Below are 20356 nucleotides of genomic sequence, written 5' to 3' on the forward strand. Positions count from 1 at the left end.
ATAAACCACAATTAACACCCACTTTAATCCCCATCCCACCTCAGCCTTATCCAGAGTTTTAAACTCCCCTTCTCCACACAACCACCCTTTGACCATGACAACTTTAATCCATTTCATCCATTTCCAGGGTGTTTTTTTCCAGGACCATCACAGCAATGTGGCATTTAGGCCCTCTGATTCACTTTAATTTTCCCACAGGAATAATAAATGGTATCTTGGGAGCATCCAGGGTGGGGTGGAGACCAGGAGAGACCTCGTTGATTTCTTTGAGTATGAAACCACAAAATGTGTTTGTCCCTCAGAAAATAAACAAAGCAACCACAAAGAAGAACAGGATTAAAGACATTACTTGTGCACAAAAATACTGAAATTAAATGCAATTTTTAAAAAATCACTGAATTTGCTATGTCTTAATTATCTGTGTCTTGATCAGAGTGGGGAAGGGAGACTGGGCACATCTCAAATACATTGCAGGGCCCAACTACTGGAAGTGTCCAAGTGAAATTTTAACTTTTCCTCTCTACTTTTCTGCTTCTTCTTTTTCCCTGCACTAAACACATCACTCCCAGCCTTTTTTCAATTTGCCTGATAGCCAATATGCTTTAAATTCACCATGAAACTTGTCTATCTCCAAAAGCATGAATGCGAGATTTAATAAAAAATTAAATTTCAAGCCAGCAAACCCAATAATAATTTGGAAAATTGGTTTAGAGCTGAAGCTTAATAGTGGGATGTGAATGGACTCCATATGAGCAACTTCAGTTGCCTCTACTTTGTGGACTTTATATTTTATATTTATTTATATAGAATATTATAATACAAAATATTTTTATATATTTATATTTTAATTTATGGCGGTCCTTAAAAACCCTTCAGAAATTAAGGTTTGGTGCTCTTTAATTAAATTGCTCACCTCAACTTGATTAACATTGAGGGTATTTTTATTCTTAGGGTGGTGAGAGGGCCAGAGCAGCTGTGGCTGCCCCTGGATCCCTGGCAGTGCCCAAGGCCAGGCTGGACAGGGCTTGGAGCAGCCTGGGACAGTGGTAGGTGTCCCTGGCCATGTCAGGGGTGGCACTGGATGGGATTTGAGGTCCCTTCCAACCCAAATCAGTCTGGGATTCCATGATCCCCATGGCAGCTCTTTTAACCCTTTCACCAGCACATAAAAACTACCTTGGCTTCCTGTGCTTGTTTAAAAAAGACAGACCTGGGCATATTTTACAGCAATAAACCAGCATTTTATCAAGTTTTATACATGTTTTAGAGCAATAATCCATCAATTTATCAAGTTTTTGCTTTCCCAGTAACTACCTGGTCAGCTTGTCCCTGGCAATAATTTTTTTTTCTGGAAAAGAATATTGTTGTGTTAATTAGATGTATGTATTGAGCAGTTTATCTTCAGAGTGTCACATATTCCTTCCTAGACTTGATATCCTGCCTTTCTGTCTCAATTCCCAGATTGGTTGGAGGCACTCTGACCTTCCCATGGTATTTATCTCCAAAACAAATGACAAGGGAGTCTGGACATTGCTCCAGCGATCCTGTCTTAACCTATTGTATTTTAACCCAAATGTCAGGTTTTGCTCTCCTGACCTCTCTGTGCTCATGTTATCCCTCCAATCTTCCAAAATTAAACCTGAGGCCATAAAGGCAGGAATGTTCCTGGCAGCATTCTGCAGAAGCAAAAAAAAAAAGGGAAAAAATGCCCAGCAAGCCCAATGCAGGGCACAGTCACACACTTGGATTGGTCAGACTGATGGGATAAATTCCAAGGATAACATGGCTGGAAGGAAAACACACTGCTGGATGCCAATGGGGTTAATACTAAAATTATGGGTAATTTCAGGTCCATATTCACACCCCCAGAGTGATTTATTCCTACATTTAATTAACGTGCTGTTGGGAGATCTGGCCATCAGCCTTTCCAAGCACATCTTCCCTGCTGGGATCTGGCTCCTTGTGCTTTCCTCTTCCCCAGGAAACGTCCCACCAAAATATTTCATTGAGAAATGATTCCTAAAATTCTAGTTTCCTTTTCATTCAGTATAAAGAAGTATAGAGTTTTAATAAAATGCAATCAGCACTACAAACACAAGGAAAAGTAGGGAGAAAAGGATCTTTTTCCTGTAATCACCTGGTAACTCACTCCCTCATTTTTCCATGGCAAATCCTGCTTCAGTACCTGCTGTAGAAATAATTTAACTTTATAACCACATTTACTAATTTTTTATTACAGACCAAACAAAGTACCAGCAGAAAATCACTCTAAACCAGTGATTCCAATGGGAAAATCACACACATTTTCCTGAATCCAAGCTGCCACTGAAGTGAGATGCAAATTCCAAATGTATGTTGGAAGCTCCAGCTTAAGTGTGAGGAAAACATCGACTGCTTTTACCCCCACATCTCAAAAATGCTGCAACTAGAAGGGTGCTGTGGTCTTCCCTGAATAAAATGTAAATTCCATCCTAGGAAAGGTGGGAAAAGCAGTGGTAGGACCTGAGAAAAGGATGATCCAAATGGAATTGACCAGCATTAAACAAAATATTTTGAGGGACAAAACACTTTTGAGGGACAAAAATAACCCCCTGTGAACTCTGACAAGAAAGGGAAAATGATTCCTGAGGGGAAAAATGATCCCTAACAGGGAAAAATGCCAGGGAGCTCTGCTAGGAGGGGAAAAGGGAAACTTCCAGAGGTTTAAAGAAATGCAGCTCAGGAACAGCCTGATGGAAAAGCATCTAAGGTGGAATTGATATCCTGGCAGTGCCCAAGGCCAGGTTGGATGGGGCTTGGAGCAGCCTGGGATAATGGAAGGTGTCCCTGTCCGTGGCAGGGGGTGGCACTGGATGGGATTTAAGGTCCCTTCCAGCCAAAGCCATTCCGTAACTCTCTCATTCATCAAGGCCTCAGGCATTCATGGATGTTGAGAACCATGGAATATCCCAAGCTGGAAAGGACCACTCTTTCCAGCTCCAGAGCTCCAACCCAGAGCACTGTGGAGGCTTCTCCCACCTTTCTGAAGGAAGCACCAATTACAGAGATTCCAACCATGGCATGCCACCCCCTACCCTCACTGTCACTGCACAGGGTTCCTCATTCCCTATTTCCCAACGAGGAAACTGAGTGAACAGCAGGAAACCAGAGAAGTGGGGAAAATTTCTTGGAATAATTGACTCCTGATACAGCTCTGTGATTTTGTTTGGTGAATTCCTTTTGCTTGGATGGTGTTTGAGTCCAATATTGAAGGATTTAATTGGGTGGAAAACACTACGACGGCTCTTCCACCAACGGAGAGTGAGTTCCACGTGTCCCCAAATCTCCCTTTTTAGGCAGAACACATTTCCACAGCAGTGCTGGTGCTGGGAGAGAAATAAAATTAAATGAAATGCCACACTACACTTACATCGAGTTACAGGCTGGAATTCACAGCTTCCCACACTTCCCCATAAAACTTCAGATTGCTGGGCAACTGGACACATCTTTTCTGACAGGCTGGGGAGCTGTAATGCAACACTAACAGAAGCTGCAAGTTTGCAAAATTCCCCATTTTTCCTGTTCTGGAATGACTGAACACCTGGTTAATGTGCCCACAGGCACTAATTAGGAAGCAATGACGCTGCTCCTGGTTCCCATTCCATTCCCTGCTCCAGCTATGAGCAATGACCTTCCCCTTGCAGAAGATGTGGAATTTATTAATTAACACAACACCAAAAAGACCCCAAATCCCTTTCAACTTTTACTGTTTTAAATTGAGGACGTGCTCATAAAGAGGACAGGCTTGCTAAAAATACCTCCTTATATTCATCTGAGGTTCCAGTTACATCTGGTCTCCACTGTTTCATAGCACGACTAATTAATATCTGTTAATTAAGAAATGAAAGTGCTGCCATAAGTTGTGAAGTAATGGAAACTTTTGGATGAAATCCTTGATCCAGAGGTGATCTGGGTGAAGTCAGGACAAAAGAAAGAGGAGCTTGGGAAAGGGGCTCTGTATGGCAGATTTGATTTTCTCAAAAATGGATTTATTTGGTTTATTGGGTTTTAACCTTATTTTTTTTGGTTGTCCAGAGGAGCTATGGCTGGAAGTATCCAAGGGATGCTGGACAGGACTTGGAGCAACCTGAGACAGTGGAAGGTGTCCCTGCCCATGGCAGGGGTGGAATGAGATGAACTTTAAGGTCCCTCCCAACCCAAACCACTCTGGAATTCCATGGTTCTTTATCCAGAGACCATTTTGCCGACACAAAGCAGGATGAGATCAAAGCCAGCATTAAAAACATTTAATAAACTGTGGGAATTGTCTCACTCTGTTTGGGGCAGGGATGTAGAAAATCTCCCTGTCCCCACCAATCCTCTCTTCAGGCTGTCACATGGGCTGGAGACACTGCACGTGTCCATGTCTTCCACCAGTTCTGTAGAAAACCCCTGGAATCTGACTGACAGCCAGCACCCTGAGGGAGATGTGGTGACAGAAGCAGCATCAGCCGTGTCCTTCCCTGGCACCAAAGGTCAGCTGGGCTCTGAGGTGGCCCAGCCATCTCCATCTAAATGTCCCCACAGCCCAGCACTTTGATTCTTTGGGATTTTTGCCTCTTTTCTCTGCATTGTGTTTTTGTGGAACAATGCCTGGCTTGGAAGTCACTTTGTCAGGCACTGCTGCCATCAACTCTCTCCGAGTCATCCTTACCATCCATGGCAAGGACAGACAAGGAGTCGCACTGCTAATGCTGCTCAGCTCCACAGGGAGGGAAGATCCAGGCACCATACAGGGCTGACCACAGAGTCATTGGGGTTGGAAAAGCCCTCAAAGGCCATTGTGTCCAGCTGGGAACCCAGCAGCGCTCTGTTCCCTACTAACCACATCCCCAAGTGCCACATCCACACCTGTGTGAGCTCATCCAAGGATGGTGACTCCAGACTTGCTCTGGGCAGCCCCTGCCAAGGCCTGAGCACCCTTTCCATGCAGAAATTCCTGCTGCTGGCCAAGCTGAGCCTGCCCTGGCCCAGCTTGAAGCTGTTTCCCCTTGTCCTGTCCCTGTTCCCTGGCAGCACAGCCTGACTCCTCCTGGCTCCAACCTTCTTCTGAAGAGAGTAAGAAGATTGCCCTGCTGCTGCTCTGCTTCTCAGAGGGAGTAAAACATCTCAGAGGGAAGGGGTGAGAAACATCCCAAATCCCACCTGGCCTCTTTTTGCCAGTTCCCTCCAGAGGAGCCAAGGATGCAGAAGATCCCCTCTGATGGACTTTAGGCAGATCTCTTGCACTCATTAAGAAGGAATTATATTTTATCCCCCACTTACCATAAATCAACTGCTCCATTCCATATTTTCTGGATCTCAGAGCCCTCAGCTGCCCTTTGCTGTTTAATATGGAGAGCACAGCAGTGTTTAGAAGTCTCCAGAATAATTTACAATCCAAACAAAGAAGGTGGGGGGGAAGAGACCAATTAATTTGCCCTAAAGGATGCAATAATGCAGAGGGACAGCCAGGGAATAAATACCACTCTGCCTTCATGCACTTGACTGGTGTCTCCTCTGGAAGTCACTCTAAACACGGATAATGATCAATCAAAGTCTCCCTGGGTGTGAAGAGGGCTCCAAGCAGTGCTGGTGTTCCTTTGACAGAGCTGCCAGGCTCTGCAGGTCAGCTCAAGGCAGAGTGGCACTTTCATCTCCCTTTCTGCTCATGCCATCTGCTCTCTCTCTATTTTGTATTTATGTTTGATTTTGTAGCACAGGCTGCAGCTTTATGCTGTAAAACTATTTGACCTTTCCCTAAACACACAAGAAGGAAGTTTGTAAACCAGCTCGAGAACTGCGCTGGAATCATCCAGATTATGATAATTAGACAAGCAAAGATCAATAGTTATCCACTCTAAAGCCACTAATTCCCAATCCATCTGAAATTCAAGCACCCACATCCAGCAGTTTTCCATTTTGCAAGGGGAACCACTGCTCTGTGCTGCATTTCACTCTAAAGATATCCCATGTCACTGGAAAATGAGGTCCTGTGACACCTGCCAGTTCCACCTTGTGTCACTGTCAACAAACTAAACACAAAGCACAGCCTGCAGAGAGCGACAATCCCTGAAAACCTTAGGAATCAACACTAGTCCTGCTCCCGAATATTTGAGAGTCTCCGAGCTGAATCAGAAACTTCTGGGGTTGTTTTAATTTCATTTTTGACATTTAGGAAAATAAATAACTGCCTTTGCTGTCCCCAGCTTCTTAGCACTGTGAAAAGAATTTCCCAGGAGGGGAGCTGTGCTTTGGAAAAGGAAACCAGGCTGTCCAGATAATCCTGAAGAGTTCACGGGGACACAAAGATAACCTGGCTTATTCAGGTGTTGTCATCAAAAGGTATTATGGGCTACAAGTCACTTTGTACTGCAAGAGTTCTTCACTGTAGTGAAAAAACATTCCCAGCTCCTGGGAGACAACTGGAGCTCAAGACAGGCTCAGAAATCTCATAATCCCAGAGTGGTTTGGGTGGGAAGGGACCTTAAAGCCCATCCAGTGCCACCCCTGCCATGGGCAGGGACACCTTCCCTGCCATGGGCAGGGACACCACCCCTGCCATGGGCAGGGACACTGTCCCAGGCTGCTCCAAGCCCTGTCCAGCCTGGCCTTGGGCACTGCCAGGGATGCAGGGGCAGCCACAGCTGCTCTGGGCACCCTGTGCCAGGGCCTGCCCAATATCCTATCTATCCCTGCCCTCTGTCAATCTGAACCCATTCCCTTGTCCTGTCACTCCAGTTCCTGTTGCAGGGTCCCTCTCCAGCTCCCCTGTGTCCCTTCAGGTCCTGGAAGGAGCTGTGAGGTCTCCACACACCCTTCCCTTCTCCAGGTGAACATTCCCAGCTCTCCCAGCCTGGCTCCAGAGGGAAGCTGCTCCAGACCCCTCAGCAATTTCTGAGCCCTCTCTGGACTTGCTCCACAGCAAGTTTGCTCCAACAGACACCTGCCTGCCCTGATCTGAAATTCCAGTCCCACATGGACATGTTTTTATTTGCTACATTACCCAAAGTAATGCAGCAAACACTGCACACCTCTGGAGGTACCTAAGGAACTGCAGGGAGCAGCAGGAACAATTTCTCTCTCTCGAGAAATCCTTCAGCAAAGGATTCTTATCAAATGCAAAGTTTGTCACTTTGCACTGGTCCTTCAGATTTCACATTTGTTCCAAGTTAAATACAAATTAGGAGAAGAGAGGCATGTTTTTGCTGTTTTTCACTTCTTTAAGTGGGAAATATGCTAATACTTCAACCATGAGGACAAATACAGAGCAGATAATGATTTTTTGTCTAAACTTTAAATAGCTGAACAAGGCCATTACTGAAGACAATTTGTGTTGAATTTCTGCTTTCTGACTCCCTGCAGTCCTTGGATTTGGAAATATCTGTACAAACCCCACTACATTCTGCTGCTGATTATGTCACTACAGTGGCATAGAGAGAACACATTGCAACTTCCTGATATCTTGAAGCTGCTTGCCCTGATCTTACCACTTCCTATTATTGTACAAATGTCAAATTCACAAACACATTCTCTGCTACAAAATGTAACAAACTAATCAGCCCACTTTTTGGTTTGCTTTTGATCAATTTTAAGACACTGAGGTTGGGGGGTGAATTTTCAGAGGGCGAATTTATGAAATTATGTCTCTGTGGTGATAATAACCATCACCTGCACTTCTAACATTGAAGACGTCGAGTCTGAGTTCTCCCACGCCTCACAAAAATGGTGTAGAGGATCAAAATATGCCTCACAAAAATGGTGTAGAGGGTCAAAACACACTCCAGGAAACTTAACCTAGAGCCCTGGTGATCCTAGTCCCAATTCCAGCACATGAAATTTGTTTATTCAAATGACTGATACTTTCAACAACTTCTGAGGGGGAAATTTCAAGCAAACCTTCCCTCATCATCACCATCAGCCCAGATCTTTCCAACTGGTGACAACCTGCTCAGACAGTAAAATTCCACCACGACAGAGTGTTTTTGTAGCTCTGTTTCAGACTAGCCCTCAAGCAGGACTTCATTTTGACTTTAAAAATACCAGTTTTAGGGTGAAAGAAGGAACTCTTTACCTGTATTCGTCCTGTGTGAAGCGCGGGATGACTGAGGGCTGCAGCACTGCAATTTCCACCGTGGTGGTGTTGAACTTCACTGGGTCCCCATCATCATAGGCAATGACCACCAGCTACAAACAACACAAAAAATCAGGCTCTTGACCACACAAAAGAACATTTTTCATCCTGACTTCCAGCAGTTCTGGTACTTGCAGGGGCTAAAAAATCAGACGTGATTTTCTTTTGCTGCAAGTCACACGCGGCGTAAGAACAAAACACGGAGGGAAAAGGTGACAGCCATCCTCAGGTTGAACCTCTGCTGGAAAATTTAGAGAAACACAGTAAACTGGAGGAATTTTATTCCCATAAAGGGTTGTTAAACATTGGAATGGGCTACTGAGGGAGGTGTGGAGTCCCCATCCCTGGAGGTGTCCAAGAAACTGCTGAATGTGGCACTCAGCGCTCTGGCAGGGATTGGTCACAGGTTGGACTTGATGATCCTGGAGGGCTTTTCCAGCCTCAGGCATTCTGGGATTCTGTTACTCCCAAAAAAACAAACAGGAAAAGCCTTGGGTGAGAATTATCTGTTGCTGACATTAATGTCTAGAACCAAGGGCTCATGTCAGAACAGAAAAAATTAAGATTACTTCCCACTCCCCTCCAAAAAGTCCTCTGCAGAAAAGAGATGCTCTAAGCTCAAACATGAATAAGACCAAATTACCTTCTCTTAAATGAAGACTGTTATAAATATGCTGATTTTTAAAAATCTTTTCTCATGTCTATTTGTTGATTTGATCTGTGATTTTGTGCTGGCACAGCAGGTTAATTTGTTTTTAGCTTTCACATGAAATGTGCTTGTGTGTGGACTCCAGCACACTGAAGAAGGAGCAATGGACATTTTTCCAGTTTTCTCCCTAAATTTTTTCCTTTCTGGAGGTTGCTACATGAGGCAGGTCTGCATCTCATTCTAGCAGAACATTTTCAACTAATTTCTGCCAGTCCAAGCTATTCCACAATAACCCTTTTTTTTTTCCAGCCAGTATATTAGGAAAATCACCAGTGCAACATATAATTGCGGAAAATTATCCAGATGTTAAATAGTGACTGGTAAAATTCCCAGAGGATTCAGCAGGGGACACAAGCCCAGTGGTCTTGAAGCACATATCAACTCCAAGTGTTCCCATTACTGATTTCTGGAGTCTTCTCCGTGCTTTCTTCCTAAGAATCCACATTTTCTGAAATGTAATTCCCTGCTGAATGTCCCATTTACTGCCTTGATATGAAACAGTGTGGGACAGATCCCAGTTTTGGAAATAAGCACTAGAAGTAAAATAAGTACTAAGAAATAAAACCAGCAAGTGCAGCAACAGAAAACTTCCACTCTGGTGATGTTAACCAAGAAAAAAATCCTCTTCCCCCTTGGGTTTTGTTATATTAATCAGAAACTTAAAAGGACTTAAATTAGCACTGTCCTAAACCAGGGGCTGCTCCAGCTCAAGTAGCCCTTGATGGGACACTCAGGAGTGGAAAACAGTGCACAGCTTTATTCCTCATAATGGAAGGTGTGCAAATAAACCTCTCTTTAACCCTCATTCCAGAAATAAATAACTGAAAGTAAAAAACACCTTAATGAGTGTAAGGAAGTTTCCAAGTAGGGAAATTACACCAAATCAAAGATATTATAGATAATATTTTTTTTCCCTTCCGACCCAATTCTATTTACATTTTTTACTACCCCCTTCCTTCATGGATCTTAAAAGGCAGATGCTCTGCTGATTTAGGTTAAAATCATACCTTAATCCACACTCATTCACTCCAGACTCTTTAGAACCAGTGACAACAAAATCGGAGTTTAGGTTTCCTTAAAATCAACGTTTTTATATTAAAACACTCGTGAACAGAAACTCCTGAACTACCCAGCTGGGCAGTAACTTCACTGACAAGACATCTAGCTCTTCTTTCAAAGTTCTCCCCAAATTCTCCCCAAAAGCCCTGTAGAAAGTGAACTTGGAAAAAATGAGGGTTCCCCAAGCTGCCTCCCTGTTTTCCCCACCCTCCCAACAGGTGCAACCACATCCCTTCAAGACATTCCTGAAATCACAAAGGCACAAAACACACGCCACGAGAAAAAGGTGGAAACAAAGGAACAAACAGAAGTGAAATTTTGCATGGATATCCCATGAAAGATTAGATTTGATCTTGGAGGTCTTTTCCAACCCTAATGATTCTGGAATCATTTTATGCAAAAGAAAAAACAAAGGAGAACCATGATGGTGAAAGGAATCCCAGCAAATCCAGGGAACATTTCGTGGCACTGCAGCTGAATTTGTACCTTGAACACTGTGCTGGGCTCTTCATTGAGGTTCACTCGGGTGACAACACGTCCAGAGTTTTCCTCCACATCAAAAATGCTGGCACTGTAGGGAAACTGGACAACATCCACCTTGTAGCGAACCCGACTCGCTGGGGTGCCCTGGAAGGCAAAAAGAGGCAAATTGGAGATTTTTGGGGTTTTGCACACCTCCTGAAGCATTAAAATGTACTATTGGTAGAGCCATCACAAGTAAAACTTGCTGTTTGTCTTCCTCAAACCTGGATGTTTTCTCTCTGCGTCTCCTGTAGGGTTTTGTCTCTGCAGGGTTTCATTTCCAGCAGACACCTGGCAGGTTGAAGTCCCTCATGAGAACCAGAGTTTGCAATGAGAAGACTTCTCCCAGCTACTTGTAGGATGTCTCATCTGCCTCTTCATCCATGCTAGAGGTTCTAGGACAGATTCCCTCTGATCCTATTTGCACAGTAATGTCTGAATAATGGTGTTCCAGCATGCCAAAGTCTGGATATGCAGAGATTTGGGACATTTTACAAAATTCCAACTAAATTGTTTGCTAAATATATTTGGGAGTAGACTCAGAGAAACACTTCTGTCCTAGCAACAGCATGATTTAATTTTCTGAACGCCTCCGAGTCTCAAGCTCAGATCAGGCTTTGACCTTTATGTTGTGTTTAAACAGCCAAAACATCATTAATGGTGGATGGCTGATTTTTACCTGTATTCAATAATGTGCTTCGTTGGGATTGGGAATATATTCCATGTCCCATGCCAGCCACAAACTACATGGAAACAGAACATTTCCTTTTGTAAACAGCAATGGAAATGGCTACAAAAGTGATTTGAGCTCACTAAATGCTGTCAATGTTTTGCTGATCCAACAGAAGTCACTTGAGCGTTGCCTCTTGGAGCTCTCCGAGGAATTCCAGCCTGGGCAGGGTTTATGAGGCCATCAGCAACTTTAATCATCCCAAACGGGTCTGCCAGGCATGTTCAAGTGGTTAGCAAATTAATAAATGATTGTGTTCATAGTTAAAAGCACTTCACACATGCTACAGAGGGCAAATCCTGGAAAAAGTGAGAAATTTCTGGGATCACGGCATAGCAGAGTTCATTATCAACTTTCCCCCTGGCATTCCCTGCTTCAGTCATTTTTCTTCAATGTTATAATTAAGAGCAAATTACCTGCTGAAATCCAGCCTATTTGGGCTCGGAGTAATGGCCTTAAACTTGCTTGGAAGACTAAGAATCCTCATCATCATTAAAGCTCCTCACACCAGGTAATTTGTGATTAAATAAACAAAAATTTCATCAGGTTATTGTTGTTCCTGATGTGATTATCAAGTACACTTTGCTCCTGTCACTTCAGAAAAATAACAAAACCAGGACTTATTTTTTATTTATGGCATTTTGGCACTGATGTAATTAGAAAAATCTCCAGAGAGATTTCCCAGGGAAATCTATTTAGAAGCGAGTTTTAATTATCTGAAATATTAATCATCTTTTGCCTCTGTTCTAAATTAATTTAGATGCATTATTATGTCTGCAGCAAAACTGGAATCTAGCTGATAATATTCCCAAATAAACCACAGAGCAAGGATTGTGCTTGGCAGGAACCACATTCATTCTCTCCAACCAAAGTTTCCCTGAGATTCAGGACTAACATAAAACTTTAAAAAAAAAGCTCATCCACCTCCAATTATTTCTTCCATGGCTGCATGATTCCTTAAAATTCCATTTGCTCAGGGGAAATGCCATTTATTTCTGACACAGCTGACAGCTACAAACATGTCCCCAGTATTGGTGAGGCTGCCCCTGGAAAAGGGGCCTTGCATGACGCACATGTCCAGATAATTCCCAGAAGAAAAAAGATAATGGAATAAAGCCAGGGAAAACGGGGAGAAGGGAAACACCAGGATTGTTGGGGGTTTTCATGTATGTTTCTGCAAGCAACTCAAGAGGAAGCCAGGAATTGTCACTTCCACTCCCCAGGAAAGGAAGGCTGGAGCACCTGTGCTAGGAATACAGGAGGAGACAATTAGGAATGTCCAGCCTGGAGAAGAGAAGGCTCCAGGGAGACCTTAAAGCTCCTTCCAGAGCCTAAAGGGGCTCCAGAAGAGCTGGAGAGAGACTGGGGACAAGGGATGGAGGGACAGGACACAGGGAATGGCTTCCACTGCCAGAGGGCAGGGATGGATGGGATATTGGGAATAAGGAATTGTTCCCTGGCAGGGTGGGCAGGCCCTGGCACAGGGTGCCCAGAGCAGCTGTGGCTGCCCCTGGATCCCTGGCAGTGCCCAAGGCCAGGTTGGACTTTGGGGCTTGGAGCAGCCTGGGACAGTGGAAGGTGTCCCTGCCGATGGGATGGAGTGGCACTGGATGGGATTTGAGGTCCCTCCCAACCCAAACCACTCTGGGACTCAAACTGGTAACAGAAACAAACCCCCAGAATTTCCTAGCCCAGGGAAGAATAGGGAAAAATGAATTTTGCTTTCATTTGAGTTTGACAGGTGAAGATCCCAGGTGTGCCTGGATTTCACCCCTAAGGACCAGTATGGAATGGCAGCATCATGTACACAGAGTTATTTCCCAGGTTAATCTCCATATGTAGACTTCAACTCAAATCTGAGTAATTGTATAATAAGGAGCTCAATAAGGAAAGTTTTGTAAAGCTAGTTCCATGGGAAAAAATTAGAAAATGGTGCTAAACCCCCCAAATTCACAGGTTTTTGTAACTTACTCAAAGCAACCATGGAAGATTGGACAGCTCAAAGCAGGTGGATGAGTTTGGTGGGTCTTACACCAGTTCAGGGTTGGGAATGGTGTAAATTCACCTTAATTTCATTTATATAAACCCTAAAATTTGAAGGCTTTTACTCTTTAGTAGGTTACTCAACAAGAGAGCCTGAAATTCTGAAATGCTAAAGCTGGAAATTCTTAATTTTTAACTCTCATAAGTTGAACACAAAAAAACCCCAAAACCATCAACTTTTAAAGCCTTGATAAAACGACTTGAGGAACTCCTGGAATTTGCAGCACATGTCCCATATCATGATCTCCAGCAACCACTGGAAATTCCACAGCAAGAGCTTCTAAAAGATCAAAGCCTGGCCAGCCTGAAAATGGTTTTACCTCCAATTAAAATGCAGTGAAATCTTTAATTGAATATCTCATAGCCTGTTACTTTTAGTGAGTGCATGGAAGACAAAAAGGACAATTACTCCCAATTTGACAAAAGGGCTCCACTGAAGGAAAGCCTCAGGAGGTGTTAGGAGAATGGATAAAGCATTAAATGGGATGTTCTGGAGCCCTGGAAGCTGTTGCTCATTAAAATTAGTGTTCTGCATCTGTTTCTATTAACATTTCCAATCAAAAAAAAAAAAAAAAAAGCAGGATATGGAAGGGAATTGCCTATGGCAGAAATATTCCAGCTTTTACAGTGATAACCCATATCAAAAAAGGGATATACAGGAAAAACAAACACTTCTTTTTATGTCAGTCCTGGGAATCACCTCGGATAAATAAACTGAGCATTTATCAAACAGCTCCTGGTGCTCTCCTGCCCACATTTTTGGAGGATTAAGAGCTTTGAGACCACTCAGAACCATTTTTTCTTCTCTCATTACCAGGCCACTTCAGTGAGGCATAAAATTTTCACCAGGAAGAAAACTCTCCTTGTCTCCAAGGGATTTACCCAACACTAATCCAGGCTGACAATTTCTTCAGCTAAAAAGGATGATATAAATGCCCAAAAGAGAGATGGTTGGCAGTAGGTGCTAGCTGGGAGATTGGAACCTGTGCCAGCAACATCCAGAAGTGCAGGTGAGTGAGCCAGGTACTGGCTTTGTCCAGGCTTTGGAATCTTTCCCTGGAAATGCTGGGAAATATCTAAGGGAACCCAAATCTGAGCACACTTGTGTTAACTAAAGCAAAGCAGGACTTGAAATATTTTCATAGAGGTGCTTCTCCCCCTTTACTCTGCTCAGGTGAGACCCCACCTGCAATTCTGTGCACAGCTCTGGTGCCTCCAACATAGGAAGGCCATGGAATTGTTGGAAAGAGCCTAGAGAAGGCACCAGGATGAGCAGAGGGATGGAGCAGCTCTGCTGGGAGGAAAGGCTGGCACAGCTGGGATTGTTCACCTGGAGAGGAGAAGCTTCGGGGTGACCAAATTGTGGCCTTGCAGGGCCTGAAGGAGCTACAGGAAACATGGAGACAGGCTGTTTCTAAGGGATGGAGTGCCAGGACAAGGAGGAATGGCTTCCTGCTGCCAGAGGGCAGGGATGGGTGGGATATTGGGAATTAGGAATTGTTCCCTGGCAGGGTGGGCAGGCCCTGGCACAGGGTGCCCAGAGCAGCTGTGGCTGCCCCTGGATCCCTGGCAGTGCCCAAGGCCAGGTTGGACTTTGGGGCTTGGAGCAGCCTGGGACAGTGATCTTGAAGATATCTCCTTCCAACCCCTCCCCCAGTTCTCTGTGTCTCAGTTTTATCCCATTTCTGTTCCCACTGTGGGCAGCCAGGCAAAGCCTGGGAGCACAAATCCACCCAGCTGTGTGGGTGCTCCTGCTCACCTGGAATTCCAGAGGTGTTTTGCAGGCACAGTTTCCCTGCACAGGGCTCACCACTTGTCCTGGTCACAGTACCCAACAGCCTAAACCAACCCCCTCCAAGGGACTAAAAAACCCCAAAAACTGGAAAATTCCTTAAGCTGCAGCTGGACATCACCTCTGGAAAGGAAGCCCAAGGTGATGTGTGAGGGAGAACTCACAATTAAAGGAATTGTTCACATGGAAAAAATGCTCAGTTGCCTCAGCAATTCCAGTTGCAACGTGCTTAAAATCAAGGCTTTTTATTCTTATAAGGTTTACCAGTTATTTAGAAAGAATTGAAGCTGTTTCCAAGCTTTTCCTTGGCAGCCATGGCTCTGCTTTTCCCTATCATTCCCTCTGGCCTGGTTTTGTTGCTTTTTGCTTAATATTTCCTGCTTATACCTGGAATTAGGTAGAAGCTCCTCTGGGAAAGGCAGGGTGAGCAACTTGAGGATGCACTGAGTAACTTGAAAAATTATTTATGTATTTATATAAATTCTTACTACTTTAAAAATGTAAAAAAAAAAAAAAATCTAGTGTTGGTTGTTCCAAACAACCAAAGGATAAAATGTTGGTTCAGCGGATTTCATGGAAACAAAGTTTTTAGGCAAAACTTCCCAAATTTCAATGATCAGAAGGGTGTTTCAAGTTTATAATACATGTAAAAGTAGCTATTAAAACATAATTTACATTCTCAGTCGCTGCAAATAAAAAGAGAATTAAAACTAGAAAAGAAAGGAGCAACTGGTAAGAATTTTAAGTGACATTTACTCACAACAGCCCTGCAAATCTTGCTGTGGCCTTTAGAGAAAAGCTCTGGGTTTTATGTTTTAATTGACATTTCACCAAGGACCTGAAGAATAACTATCAGAGGTCTCTGATGCCTTCAGTCCAAGAGGTTTTGACCACTTTGAAATCCACAGGTTGAAATAAAAACATTACAAAGTATCTCTGAGGAAGTGCTTGACTCTGGCACAAATTATTTCTGTTTTAACTGAGCAACTCTTCATAATAATGGCTTTTGCAGCAAAACCCATCCTCTTATCAAGAGCACATTCTAATGATAGCCTAAGGTTTTAAGCACCAGTTAAATTAAGAAAATCCTACATTTTCACCCTCAGATTTGTTCATAGGGATACACAGTCCAACATGGAAGAAGTTGTAAATAACTCAATGTGTGAAGGTTTGATGAGAGGATTTTTAAAAACACAACCAAGAGATGCTTTCATCTCCCTCTCCAATAAATGAAGTTCTGTTGGATTATTTAATAGCAAAAGCTCACTATTACCCCTATATGCTATAAATTCCTAAATAATTTAGGAAATACACACAGAAAACGATGTCCCAGGTGTCTTTCACCCTCTTGTGCTTCACCTAAATTAATACTTGTTGGTTGAAATGGAGAGCCCACCTCCACTGCCACCATTCCCAGCTCCTCCTCCTTTCCTCAAAGCTGCTCTTCTGCTCCTGGAAAAATTCAAATTTGCCTTATTTGCAGAGAAATCCCACACAGGTGCTGGGCCTTTCCAGCTGGATCCTCACAGCATCCATATTAATTTGACAACGTTGGGATTTGCTGAAAACAATGGTTGTCTCTGAGGAGCTGATTAGGTCTGAAAAGCTTTTATTGCAGATGATGGAAAAATCTGGCTGGGCTTTTATTCAGGATATGGGAGTTACATATTTTACTTGCAAAATAACAAGAGGAAAAGTTAAGCTTGGAGACTTCAAATTAGTTGGGCTCTTATAAACAGGCATATTTTAAAGCTACAATTATTTTTAATAGATACAAATTTCTTTCCCTGAACTGATAAAATAAATGTATTAGTACCCTGCAAATAGGATTCCAATAGGTTTAAAACACCCAAGCCACACAAGTAAAGTATTGATGATAACTAAGAATATTCCATCCCTTAAGGCAAGTTTAGAGCAAGGTCCCCTTGCTGAGCAGAGGAAAGGTTGTGTGCTTTTAAACCAAACTTCCAGTTAATTCATATCAAATATTTTGTGGCACCTTTTAATGTCAAAGTCAGCTCCAAATAAATAGAGATTTTTCTAGTAGCACAGGCTGGCTCAGGCAGAAAAAGAAACACAGCCATTTATGCCTGGCAGTTTTACTTGTAAAATAAAAAAAGATGAGGGACAAAACTATCAGCCATTATTTTAAAATAACAAACTCCTTTCAAAACCTCCTTTAAGAGCTTTGCTCCATAGCTGGCTGACTTTTATGGCCCTTGCACTTATTAGAGGCTTCAGGGTAACTTCATTTTTAAATCTTCATAAACATCTACAGGTGTTCATGCGATAGTGACAAAAATGTTACAAAATGTTCAGTAGGGTTTGGGGTTGTTAAATGAAAAATGAAATAACTTTGCACTGGAAATGTTGATTGCACAAGACTAAGGATTATAAATGTCCTCAATCAGAAATATTTTGTTTCCCTTCAGTGATCTCTTAGTTTTCAAAACCTAGACACAGTGATTATAAAATGGAGCTTTTATCAGGATGGGCAAAGAGAACCCAAATAATCTCATTATAAGACAACAATATTTATTTAATGCTAAATAAAAGCTGCCCAAGCCCCAGTTACACCACATTTAGCTAAGCTGTACCTGATTTGTGTCCAAGCACTTCATCAGCTTTTAATGTGCAAGGGCACATTCCCCCTGAACTGTTCCCCCTGAGGATTATTCTCCTTCTTATGCCAAACTCTGGCAATTAAAAATTAAACCTGGCTGGTAGAAGAGCTCTGCCTTTTCCTGTCCTCAGAGGATCATCTGGCCACTGATGTCCATCAGGCTCTGATGACAAAATTTGACATCAAACTTCAGAACAGGCAATGAGTCAGAGGTGTGTGCCCGGTTGTGTCACTCGAGGGCTTCATCAGGGAGCAGCAGAAGAAAACAGGGACAAAAATCAACTTTATCCCCAAACCAAGTGTCCTGGACTCAAATATTGCCCATGGAATGTGCAGCTGGGGAGCTCTGCAGTCCCACAGCAATCTGGGATGGCTCAGCTGGGAAGTGCATCGTGACTGTGACATCAAACAGTGACAACCTCACCGAACTGTGGTTTCTTTCCTCTTGAGCTACACCAAAGACAGGCACAGCTGCCCTTCCTGCCTGTTGCTCTCATTCTCTGAAGCTGGATAAAGAGCTTTCCCAAAGCCTCCCTGACAGACAGGAGCTGTAGCATTGATTTTCCAGCTCCAGGAGGCAGCCTTGGAAACGCAGCCTGTCCTGAGCAGCAAAGCCAGGCTGACAAGAAACAAAGGTAGGAGTTACTCCTCTGTGAAGCTCCTCATACTCTGAGTTGAGGAGAGAGCAGGAGCACTTCAGAGGGTTTGAGTTTGCTCCCTCCTGGGTGTGGAATATCTTATGGTTTGACACTGGCGTAATGTGTTTTTATGAAAATATATTTATTTTTTAATGGTTGCTGCAAGATGTGACTAGAAATAGAGCAGAGTAGGTTTAAGCTTAGAAATAAAGAAAAAAAACTTTATTAACCTATAATAAAAAGGAATATACAGAATTTAAAATGAAAACCTTTTAAAAGTGTTCTTCCTCCCCCATGTAATTTTTACTACAGTATGAAATAAAACTTGAGATTTTCAATTTAGTTATTACTCTTCAAATTAACTAAATTAACTTTTTGTTCATTACTACTTTTCAGATAACTAATATTTAGTTTATTAAGGGAGAGAGGAGTCTTTTTTGTATTATAGGCTTCTTCAGGAAACACAGCTGGAATTTTTTGTGTTTCCATGTCACATGTGGCACCGCCCGGAGAACATTTGCTATTGTGACTGAGCACTGATCAATTTGACCACAGCCTCCCAAAAAACTTACTTCCTTATCAACCTAAGAATATTAAGAGAAGTTTTTTCCTCACCGGGGGATCGCGATCCTCAGCTGAGACTGTGGTGATAACGGTGCCCTTGACTGCATCAGGAGCAACCATTCCCCTGTAGAGCTTCTGGCTGAACTCTGGAGAGTAATCGTTCATATCCTGCAAAAAACAGAAGTCAGAGTTTAGTTCTGGAGTGTTCAACAGTTCCCTGCTGTCTGGGGACTTGCAGGGGCACATTTAATGTTCCTATAATTGTGAAACTCCTTTCTAGGGAAAGCAAAGGGGTGCTTTGTTATCAATGAACTGGAAAATTCCTATTCCTCTGGTAAAACCTTTAACCACAGAAAGTTCTCACTCAATACCTGATTCCAAAAACAAAAATCCAAGCTATTTATTGCTGAAAAAACAGAATGGAACCTCTATAAGGCTACAAGATATCATGGCCCTAAGGACATCCACAGCTGTGAAAAGCCTACCCAGACCACAGCACCTGCTCTGGGCTCCAGATCCCATTTTAGTGCTGCCCCAGGGATGCCAAAGGATTCAATGTGCATTTATACATGATAGTCAGAGTTTAGTCCTGGAGTCTCAGCAAAATTCCGGATGCATTCACAAGTTTTTGTTGAGTCTCCCTCCCGCCGCAGGGATTGCCATTCTCAGGCTCTCCCAATTCCATTACCCCTGCACAAAATGAGGGGGGAAAGTGCTGAAGATTCACCAAAAAATGGATGTGGGACTGCTCAGCTGAAGGGAATTCTGCAGGAAAACACAGCCCAAGAGAACAGAGCAGAGAATTCCACACCACTCCACAATGCTCCTGTGGCAGCAGGCCTGCCTCATTTTCCGAAAGGAATGAGCTGCTCTGGCTTGATGGTGTTTGTTACCTCTAATATCCAATAAGTTAAGGGAAATAAAACATCCTTTGTAAGACAAAAGGGCACTTGCACAAATTCTTGTGCTTGAGATAGGCAAGGATACATAAATACATGTATATATTTGTATATACACCTCAACATATCTCAAATATTTTGCAGGGTCACCCAGAGTTGCTTCTGTTTGTGTGGAGATTAAAAATAAACTCTGTTTTTTATTTTTCCTTTCATGAAACAAGATGCCTACCAAAACACTTTACTTTTTCCAATTAAAGTTTATTCTTCTGTAGAAAGTCTTTAGGTTTGTGGCATATTCAGATCAGACCAGTCTGTCACTCATTTAATGTTGGGTGTTATTAACTGGGAGATGTCACTTGGTCCAGTGGAAGGTGTCCCTGCCCATGGCAGGTGTGGAAGGGGATGGGCTTTAATGTCCCTTCCAACACCAACCATTCCATGATTCCATGGGAATCTGGAAGCAGAGACTGGAACCCAAGGAGCGCTTTTCCCAGAGCAGTGAAGCAGGAGGAAGAGGGGGTTTAACACCCAGGTATTAAATATTTACATTTTCAACTTAGTGGGGCACGAGCTTGAAAGGTTCCTTGGTGTCGCCATAAACCAAAAAACCACAAATCTCTCTGTG

General features: G+C 43.1%; 1 protein-coding gene across 16 annotated transcripts in view; it reads right to left on the minus strand.

Annotated features, from left to right (window-relative positions):
* The window catches only part of PCDH15 (protocadherin related 15), a 635072-nt gene that overhangs the window by 64916 nt on the left and 549800 nt on the right, over nt 1-20356 (minus strand). For all 16 annotated transcript variants that reach the window (XR_005257309.1, XR_005257310.1, XR_005257316.1 and 13 more), the window contains 3 exons: nt 18884-19000; nt 10407-10547; nt 8093-8205 (listed from right to left, as the gene is read on the minus strand). Coding sequence is in view for 4 of the 16 variants with exons in the window: in XM_038140145.1 (XP_037996073.1) it covers nt 8093-8205; nt 10407-10547; nt 18884-19000 (371 nt within the window). In the remaining 12 variants the exon portion in view is untranslated. The remainder of the gene's footprint in view (nt 1-8092; nt 8206-10406; nt 10548-18883; nt 19001-20356) is intronic.

The sequence above is a fragment of the Motacilla alba genome, chromosome 6 (assembly GCF_015832195.1).
Source record: "Motacilla alba alba isolate MOTALB_02 chromosome 6, Motacilla_alba_V1.0_pri, whole genome shotgun sequence".
Taxonomy (NCBI): domain Eukaryota; kingdom Metazoa; phylum Chordata; class Aves; order Passeriformes; family Motacillidae; genus Motacilla; species Motacilla alba.